Genomic DNA, 9,572 nt, shown 5'->3' with positions numbered 1-9,572 from the left:
CGTTCCCCTCCATCTCACCTTCATGCCTGACATGCACCTTCGGGAGAGTGAAAGCTGCCGAGATTTTTTTTTTTTTGTTCTGCTGACTGTTGAAGCCAGCTGTCTGCCTGGTGAGCTCGGGCGCAGCCACCTCATTTGTGTGAGATGCCGTCTGCTGAAAGGAAGACCTAGCCCTCTTCTGGACTGTGTTCCTCCATGGTGGTGACTCATCTCCACTTCTAGGTGAGGAACAAGGCTCCAGCTTGCTCTCTGTTACCTGCTCTGTGTCCTCAGTGGAACTGGCCTTGGGGTTAAAAAGAGCTTCACCCTTGAGGAAAGTCTTGTAGTTGCTGATGGGGAGGGCAGTATGGGCCACTAAAGCAGCAGTCATGGGCTTAGCCCATGCTGGCCTGCACCAGATGGCCATGGGGAGAGGCAGGAGGAGGGAGATGCCCCTCCAGATTAGACGCAGCTCCTGGGCAAACCCCCTCGCCAAAGTGTCTTCCCTGGCTTGAGGCAGGTCCCTTGAAATGGGGAATGCCACCAGGCACTACCTGCAGTCACTCTGCCGAGGTCGAGCAGCCAGAGACCCCCCCCCCTTGTCTCATCTTTTAATGCTTGTCTTTTCTTGAGGTTGGGCATGGGAATGAAGTTTTCTGCTAGAAGAAAAAAGAAAAAAAGAAAAAGTGGTTGGTTGTTCAGCTCTGATGTGCTCAGCACTGCATGATGGGAGCATCCCCTGCCAAAAGAAAATTGCCTAGAAGACAAAGTCTTCCCCAAAGAGACAGTGAAACCTAATCAAACTTCATCAGTGTAGACTTGCCCAGGATGAACAGCACCAGAATATTAAACTGACAAAGGAGCAGAGGGAAACCTGTTTTCACCAGTTTTCTCTATGTTATAAAACAGGATGAGAAGTGGCTTGTAATATTTAAAATTTGTATGGGAGGGAAAGGAAGAGCCAGGGTGTATGGAGTGGCAGGCTGGAAGTAATCTGCCCCTGGAATATCACTCAGTACTTTATAATGCCCCTGCCCCCCTAAAGTAGTTGATGTAGAAAAAAAAAAACCATTAAAAAAAAAAAAAGAAAAGAAGAAAGCTTCCTGCTAGCAAGGGCATGCTTGGAAGAAAAAGAGAAACTGGGATTTGCTGAGGAGGCGGTGTACTGCCTGGTGCCCTGATGTACTAAAAGAAACTGCTGAGATAAGACACAGCACTTCAGGGGTGAGCTTACTAAACACGCTTCTAGGAGCACCCACAGTCCTGGGAAAAACGTCAGGACTTCTAGGTGCTTCTCTTTGGCTGTTGGCATTCCTGTCCCCTTTCCATTCCTGATGAAGGAATGGGGGTGGTTGTACAGGGAGCGCAGGAGGAATAACTACCTCCTAGCAGGGAAAATTGGTAGTAAAAGGCCTCCATCCAAAGAGTCAGAAGGGAAAATCCTTCTGCCAAGGCTGGGCTGTGTGGTTATGTCCATAAGAACGTGGCTGTTTCCCCATGACGGACTGCCGGGGTTGGAGCACCGCCTGTCTAAACAGAACCTTAGTGCAGGTTGTAAAGTGCAGCTCTAACGGGGCACTGCCCGTTGCCGCCTGCACCCCCCGGCCGCTGTTCCGCCTCTCTGTCCCTCTCTCATCTGACATCGATGTGAACCAAAGTAGAACGGTTCTTTCCTTGGGCTACAGGCTGGGCTCCAACGAGGAGCTTTGGTCTCTGTAACACAGCCTGAGGCTCACTGCCCTGCGAGCCCTTGGTGAGTGCTGCGCGCTGGGGCTAGCAGCCGTTCCGCGCACCGCCGGTGAGGGTGTGCGGGAACCAGCCCATCAGCACGGGTGGAAATGTTCTCCAAGCAGCAGCCACCACAGAGATCCAACGAACAATAAACATCCTTGGTAGCTGCTCAGCTCAGGTGGCTGTGGGGCACAGGCACGGAGGGCCAGGGCATCCTCGCGAAGCCCCCGTCCCACGAGCACATAATTGCACACTTGTGGACAACATGTCCTCACCTCAGCTCCACCTGCAGCCCCTGGTTTTGGCCCTTAAGGTAGTTGTGTATCTAACAGCCCAGACACCAGAGGCAAGGAAAATCCCTGTGGAAATTGCAGGTTGTATGAATGAAAATGGTAATAACGCTCACAGCAGTGCCCCAGTGAAACTCCCCACAGCCTTCAGTGAAAGCATCAGTCAGTCCTTCCAGAGAGGGTGGAAATGGGAACAGCGATGAAACCCTCTCCAGCGGATTTGGAGAAAGCACGCTGCACTGGGTAAGTTTTTTCTTTTCCACCTGTAAAAGCAGAAGTAAGTTACAGAAAGTAAAACGAGACTTGGATGGATAAGTAACTCCATTGAAACTTTGGGGCACTGCCTTTGAACGGTGCTTTAAGCCTAGCACTGTTTAATGCTAATCCTGTAACATTATATAGATGGTTTTTTTTTCACTTACACAAAGGAGGAAGGGGCTCAATTCTGGTTTTGATTTTTATTTTTTTTCCTTCAGCGAAAGGCAATGCTGAGCAGCACCCAGCTCCGGCTCGCTGACATTTCCATCTGAATCCACCTGAAGGGGGTGAGATTTTGGGGAAGAAAGAGGCTTCTCTCCATCTCCAGGCCAGAATCTGATCTCCAGACTACCTTGCTGGTTATCAATAGAGGCAACAGTTGTGATTGCAACTCAACACTCCTCCTGCCTTGGAACATCATTGAAGAAAACGGACTTTTCAATTGCAAGAGCAAGGGGACTGAGACATCGTTTCAGTCATCAGCAATAATTGGCAACGAAGGACCGGCATGCGTTCTCCATTGACATAGGATTTCTTCCTGGTCTACCAAGATTGGTCTAAAATTTCAGACCTGATTGCTCCTCTAACCTACGAAACAGGTTGGTAATTTTTTTTTCCATACCTAAAAAACTGTAATTTTGAGTGTGATATGCCAAGTAACGTATTCTTTGTCTGTCATGTTTCTCAAGCGGTGCTGGTCTCGCTCTTGTTCTTTGACTGCCATAGTCTCCACTAGTCATTGTCTGCCTGGTCTCTCTAATGAATCCACAGTGACTCAGATTTACGATCTGTATAAAACTCTGTCATCCTCCTTTCATCTTTCTGAGACAGACAATGTGGGAAAACTTCCTTGGTGGAATGAATTTTTCTCAGCACAGAACGCAATTGCTGGCAGCAGGCTGTGGCCAGCGTTGATGCGAGTGGCACACCGAGGAGCAGTGAAGCAGGGAGAAACTTTCCTTCCACCTTGTTTCACGCTTTCTGAGCTCCCAGTAATGGGAATCAAGTGGAAGTGATGTGGGACAGACAATGGCATATTCCCTGCTGTAGTCCTGTGCTCTATGCGTTATGTATGTGTGTGGGCGTACTTAGAAGGAGTTGGATCTCTTGATCACCATATGCTACAGAAACACATCTGTAGGGAGCACATAAAGAGATGCTGGGTGTGTCCACACAGCTGAAATGCGTGGGGTGTATAAAGCTGAGAAGGTAGAGAAGCTGGTATTGAAATTAGGGCTGTACCTAATGCGTAGATACAGTTTGCATCTGAAGATGATGGTGTACTTTTCCGGCGGGCGCATACCTGCTGGGAGCACACGATACCTTCCTGGGAGCTCTACGTGAGCTGTGTCTGTGTGTAATGAACAGAAGCGACAGGTGAAGAAATCAAAGCAGTTGTTTAAGCAATATTTTCTATTGGATTAATAATGAGTAACAAATTGCATTAGGCGCAGAAGGAATTACAGCTGGTGCAGGATTTCGCTTTTATTTTCCCAGCCCCGTGTCTGCTTCTCTCTCTGTCACTGATTCCTGTACAGCAAGGAGTTGCCCAGCTGTGTTAATGCTTGTGCTTCTTCCACACTTGTCAAAAATGGTAAGCAATTGTGTTAGCAGCCAGCAAAAGGATTAGTCCAAGCAGTGTCTGAAGCCCCTTAGCTGTGAAAGCACACCGCAGCTCTGCATCAGCGCTCACGTTTGGAGCAGCGCGAAGCTGTTCCCCTTGAAGTCAGGCAGAAGTGTCCATCCTTGTACTGAGCGGATCAGGGAGGAATTGCTTTTTAACTATCAGGAGAATAAACAGCCCACAGAGAACGGGCTGTTTAAAACTCCCAAACACTGCATGAAATTAGCAGCAGCTCTTCTGTGTGGTTATGGGCTTACTTTGACAATACTGGCAGGGCAATTTGCTGTTATCACCTGGGAAGTCTCAGCACACCACTTTATGGAGTAGGCATTTGGGGTCTGCCTGGCAGGTGAGGGACCTCCATCTCTGCAGCATCCACGTGTCAGCAGCAGTCAGGCACTTTGGGAAGCGATGGCACCCGGGATCACCCGAGGTTTGCTCAAGGATGCGGTTTCCTACCAATGTGACGCATGTCCGGGTTTCTCTCTTTCCTGTAGGATGAACAAGCGATCGTTTCTCGGAACCTGGGTGGCCCTTTTGGTGATAACTGCGCGACAGCGAGGTGAGTATATCCCACTCAGGTGCTGGGAGCTGTGCTGGGAAGGTGGTCACCTCGCAGCAGCACTGTGCTCGGAGGCCCCAGAAGTACAGAGGGCTTGGAAAACACACCCAGCCCCTTGGCTGGAGCAAGGAGAAGAACCAGGGTGAACTTTGTGTTTCCCATGGTGAGGGAAGGACCACTGATTTTAAGGGTGAGCACTACGTGGGGAGATTTGTGTGCCTTCGTGGGGAAGCATGGTGCCAGCTTTGCAGAAGTGACAGCTTGTGTCATGGGAGATGGATTGGCAGCCTGCACAAATGGCCCTCACTTCACTGGGAGCAATGAAGTGATGACAGTTTCCACCGAATGAGGAGCTGGCACAGCGTGCTGAATACAAAGCTGGCAAAGCCAGCGGGATGTACAGGCCACAGCGACTGTGGAGTTTGGTGAGCGTTTTACATATGTGTGCGTATGTATCATTTATAGGCTGTGTGTGCGTGCATGGGTTGTGATTCCAGAGGCTGTGATGGTCTGGCCAGTTGCTATGAAATTGGAGTTTGAAAAATTTCTGGTGTTAGGACTGCTGAGCAGGCTGACCAGCCTATCTATGCCCAGTAAGGGGTAAAGTGGGTGAGCAGTAGCGAACTGTCACAGTTTGTGGGTAGTGAGGTTCCTCCTATGCTCGCGGAGGACATCCGACAGCAGATGTGGAGGTGCTGCAGTGGGGTCGCAGGGCTGCAGCCTGTAGCAGGAACTTCTCCCTGCACTCACACCCCGTTTCTCGTGGCGCGTTGTGTTTTGTGAAGAGGTGGTGTTCACATCTGGGCTGGGTGAGGCCACGAGCAACCTGCTCTGACCATGGGGTCAGCCCTGCTTGGGGCAGGAGATGAGACCAGCCAGCAGCTGGGGACCCCTTCCAAGCCATGGGCTTCTATGATGTTGAAAAGCACGGGAGCAGCTTGCTGGTCTCATGCAGATATTAATCTTTGTCTTGTTTCAATTTGAAGATGGGCAAGCAGAGCTGGTATGGGCAGGAAAAGCCTCTGTAGTGTGGTAACATGGCAGATCTGCACCGCGTGGCTGGCACTAGATGTGTGGCCAGCTTAGGACCTCTAGCAAGGGAACCTGGAGCTGGGGAGTCTAGAAGCCGTTTCCCTGGTCAGCTGCTAAGTCGCCACCAGGCTGAGGGCAGCTCAGGTGAAAGCTGTGGCTCTCTTTCCTCGTGTGGGAAGTGAGGCTACCAGTTCACCCACGGGAAATGCCACCAGGGCAAAACCCGTGATCAGTGGGGCCCACTGGGCTGCTTGGCTGGATGAGGCGATGCATGCAAAGTTATGCCGGTGTCGCACTAGCAGTGCTGGAGAGGCTGGCATCGAGAAGTTTCTGCCGAGTTTCCTGTTTAAAAAATCAGTAAAATCTGTGTGTCATAGCTATGCCTCAGCTGTAATAACTCATCAGGTGCTAACAGCTGTGCAACAACTTGTTTTACTGCCTGGCAGCCAGGAGTTTTGCTGCAGCCTTTTGGATATATCTGTAAAACCAGGCTTGCAGCTTGGCCGTTCAGGCCACATGCATGTGTCTTAGAAAGTCAGGATGCCCGTGGGTTAGGCCAGGCTTTCCCTTGTCTCCTCTTCCCCAAGGAAAGCTGGACCAGTTACGCCTGTGAAGAAGGGTCAGATGGTGACTTTCCTTACTCCCAGGCAGTTTCAGGCAGGGAGCATCCTCCGGGTAGCTAGGAGAGAGCATTCCCCAGGCCGGGCAGCACCGAGAGCCCCTCCTGCATCCCTCACGGCAGAGCACAGAGCAGGCTGTCCTCAGCTGGAGGCCCCTGAACAGCACGGGATAGTGCCTAGGAAATAAAAGCATGTCCTGAATCCAGGTGAACAGAGCCGGGATTGTTCAGAGCCTGGTGGCTCATGTCAGCCAAGATTGAATGTCGCAGGGACAGGGTGCTGCTTTTCTACATCAAAGAGGGGAGGAGGGGGAGGAAAACCCAGCAAAATTTCCATTTTCTCTGTGAGGAACCACACCAGTAGCTAACTGGAAGAAACAGGGTGTGAGATGACAGCAGCGATCTGGCAGGGGTTGTAACGGGAAAGGACATGTGCCCTAGGGCCAGAAGTGCCCACTTGTGACTCGAGCTGGTAGATTGTAGTCTGGTGGAAACATGTCAAAACCATCTTCTGAAATATTTTTAGAAGAGACAATTATGTTCATCAGCAGTGCCTTTTAGCAAGAAACCTAATTTTGCCAGGAAACATTGGAGCAGTTGTGGCCCCTTGAGCTGTAACCCAGCACCAGGAGCACTGGGAGTCCGGCGTGGAGGGCTGTCCATGGCACCCAGGACAGCTCTGCCATGCCGGCAGGGGCAAGGTGGCTGCTGCCAGGAACGTGGCTCTGGGGGTTGGTCTTGGTGCTTTTTGGTCTCCAGGCACCTGAGCACCTCACCATCTGAAACAGCATGTCCTGCCCATCCTGGAGCAGGAGGGGGTGGACCTGTTGTCCTTGTTCTCCTGATGTGAAGCCAAGGCATTGGTGTTATGAAGTGATCACGTGGAAAGTAAAATGTGCAGCTGCAAGCTGCGTGCACATCTTGTGGTCACCTTGCTGTTGCCCTAAGTAACCTTTGGATGATGCTCTCTGATGACCCTGTCCCAGAGCTGGCATCTCTGCCGTGGCTTGAGACAACCTTTGGCTGCTGGCAATGCTGGATTTTGGCGCTGTTTTCCTCAGCGGCTGTGATGCAGAATATGGCACTGTGGCCAAGTACCAGTCTGGCTAGTCACTGTTAGGTTGCCACCTCAAGTGCACAGCATAGAGTTTCGCCCCCAGCCCGAAGCCTGGCCTGGCTTAGGCACAGGCTGGTGGCCAGCAGACCTTCAGCATCACAAGCATGTCCACACCGGCAAAGGAGGGGAGGGCAAGGCAGCTAATTTGCTCTTCGCAGGAGGTCAGTCAGCATTTGGGGACAGGCAACCCTGTGGCCTCTCTGAAGTCAGGACTGGTTCTGACATTGCCATAAGGACTCTCTTCTCCCTCTCCTTCCAGCTCACGTCATGGCAAGTCTGTATCCATTCTGGCAGAATGACACAAAAACGCCTAAAGTTGATGATGGAAGCTCTCCTGAGATCAAGATCTCTGTCCCATTCATCTTTCTTGGAGCCCCATACAGAAGCATTTATGTAAGTGAAGAAGCAGACCTTACCTTTATTCTTTTCCTTGCCATTAGTGGCTGCATTTTAAATGCGCTCTCGCCATCATCAGGAATTGGAAGATTTATTAGCACCTACCTGACAAGTTCTTAGATTTCATGAACTGATAGGTTTTATGATTAAGAAAGTCAAAGGTATATTTAATGGGCTAATGTTCGTGGGGAAGGAATATAAAAGGCAATAAATTTTCTTTGTAGGTGATTAAATGGTACAGCAAAGCTAAGGTCTTGACACAAGGAACATTATTCCTGTTACATGACAAGAAACAAGAACATGCAGGGACCTGCAGGGAAAAAAAAAGGGCAATGGTTTGGACCCATATGTAGGTGCCCAAGACAAGGACTGGCTGCTGCCATTCTCAGATGACAGCACAGCGAAAGCCTGGCAGGGGACATTGATTCCTCCAGGCTGGGCTGAGAGAGGGTTCACCTGGGTGCATCAAAACGGTGCCTTAGATGGGGGCCTCACTATGCCAGATCCCCAGTGCGTCCACGTTTTGTGGCAAGCCAGTCTCTGTGTGTATGCCTGATCCAAAGTACGATATAAACCTGCCAGCCCTACAGGCTCAGAAGAGGCAAAGGCTCAGTCGTTCCCCTGCCTGACCAGCTCCTATTTGTACACAGCAATACTGGGAAGGCAGTAACCCCGAGGGGGTTTCAGACCTCTGTGTGGTGGGAGATTTCAGTGTCTGGGACAGCAGTTGTTCTCCAGGCTTTGCAAAAATAATTGTTTTGGGGAGCATCTTCAGCAGACTCTGGGGAGGCTGCCCATGGCACCATGTGTCACGCTGCTCTTGGGGAGCCCCTGGGTGTGTTGCAGATGACAAACCCGAAAGCATTGGGCCCGATGCTTTAGCTCTTTTTCCCTGGAGCCCTCATGCCATGCAGCCACCCGTGTCATACGGCTGGGTCTCAGTGCTGCGGAGCTGCTCTTCAAAGGCTGAGAAATCCCGAGGCCCCAAGGCAGGTTCCCAGCCGAGCTGAGTGCCATCCCACTCTGGAGGGTGCTTCTCCTCTGCTGACCTGCAGAAGCCCTGTTTTGCAGACTTTTCAAGGGTTTGTCCTGCTTGGGGCTTCCTGCACTCAGCCTTTGGCCACCACTAGCAGAATGAAGTTGAATCTCTGCCTAGAGGGTCAGGCTCTCACCAGCTGTCAGTATAAAAGCTGCCTTCTGGCAGAAGTCGCTCATCCCCCATTTTCTGATAAACCAGCAGCTTTCTGCTACCTGCAAAGGTTTGCTCAAGCGAAAGCAGGTCTCCTTGTGCAGGTCAACAACAATGGCGTGATTTCCTTCAACGCGCTTGTCAGCCAGTTCACGCCAGAGGCCTTCCCCCTGACGGACGGCCGGGCCTTCGTCGCGCCCTTCTGGGCAGACGTGCACAACGGCATCCGGGGAGAAATCTACTACAGGGAGAGCACAGACCCCGAGCTGCTGAGGAGAGCCTCCAAAGACATCCGCAAGCACTTCAAAGACATGTCCTCTTTCTCCGCCATCTGGATTTTCATCGTCACCTGGGAGGAAGTCACTTTCTATGGAGGAAGCAGCACAACTCCGGTAAGTGCCACCAGCTGTGCTTCTTGATGGGTGGTGGTTGACTGAATGCATGTCTGTATATATGTAACTGTCCTGGCCTTTGTGTGTAAAATTGAGTGGGCAGCTTTGTGTTCCTGCTCCTCAGTTCCCTTTTGGGCAGAGGAACACCATAGTCCTTCCATTCTCTCCTGTGAGAGCCTGCATGAGCCTTGCTCCCTGCTCTCTGATCTCCAGGGAAAGCATTGCCTCTTCGGTGTTTGTAGGCAGTGAACCTAAAAAAGGCTTTGACACCAGTTAGGAGGTTTTGGCTTGATTGTAGTATAGTTATTTTTTGTTAGATAGAAATGTAGATTTCATTTTTCCTCTGTACTATGATATGCAACCTCCGCTTTGGCTGTGCTTCC

The 9,572-nt window shown here is 51.0% G+C and overlaps 1 protein-coding gene across 5 annotated transcripts in view; it reads left to right on the top strand.

Annotated features, from left to right (window-relative positions):
• Positions 1-115: 115 nt before the first annotated feature.
• The window catches only part of TECTA (tectorin alpha), a 31,488-nt gene continuing 22,031 nt past the window's right edge, over positions 116-9,572 (top strand). The window contains exons 1-6 of one of the 5 annotated variants that reach the window (XM_037409658.1): positions 116-222; positions 2,085-2,243; positions 2,477-2,857; positions 4,380-4,444; positions 7,472-7,605; positions 8,902-9,189. In XM_037409658.1, coding sequence (XP_037265555.1) covers positions 4,381-4,444; positions 7,472-7,605; positions 8,902-9,189 — 486 coding nt within the window. In that variant the 5' untranslated portion in view covers positions 116-222; positions 2,085-2,243; positions 2,477-2,857; position 4,380. Of the gene's footprint in view, positions 2,244-2,476; positions 2,858-4,379; positions 4,445-7,471; positions 7,606-8,901; positions 9,190-9,572 lie in introns of all 5 variants that reach the window. The other 4 variants (XM_037409656.1, XM_037409657.1, XM_037409660.1 and 1 more) reach the window with 4 other exon arrangements.

The sequence above is a fragment of the Falco rusticolus genome, chromosome 16 (assembly GCF_015220075.1).
Source record: "Falco rusticolus isolate bFalRus1 chromosome 16, bFalRus1.pri, whole genome shotgun sequence".
Lineage (NCBI taxonomy): Eukaryota > Metazoa > Chordata > Aves > Falconiformes > Falconidae > Falco > Falco rusticolus.
Note: the sequence above shows the minus strand (reverse complement) of the source record. Positions and strands in the feature narration are given on the sequence as shown.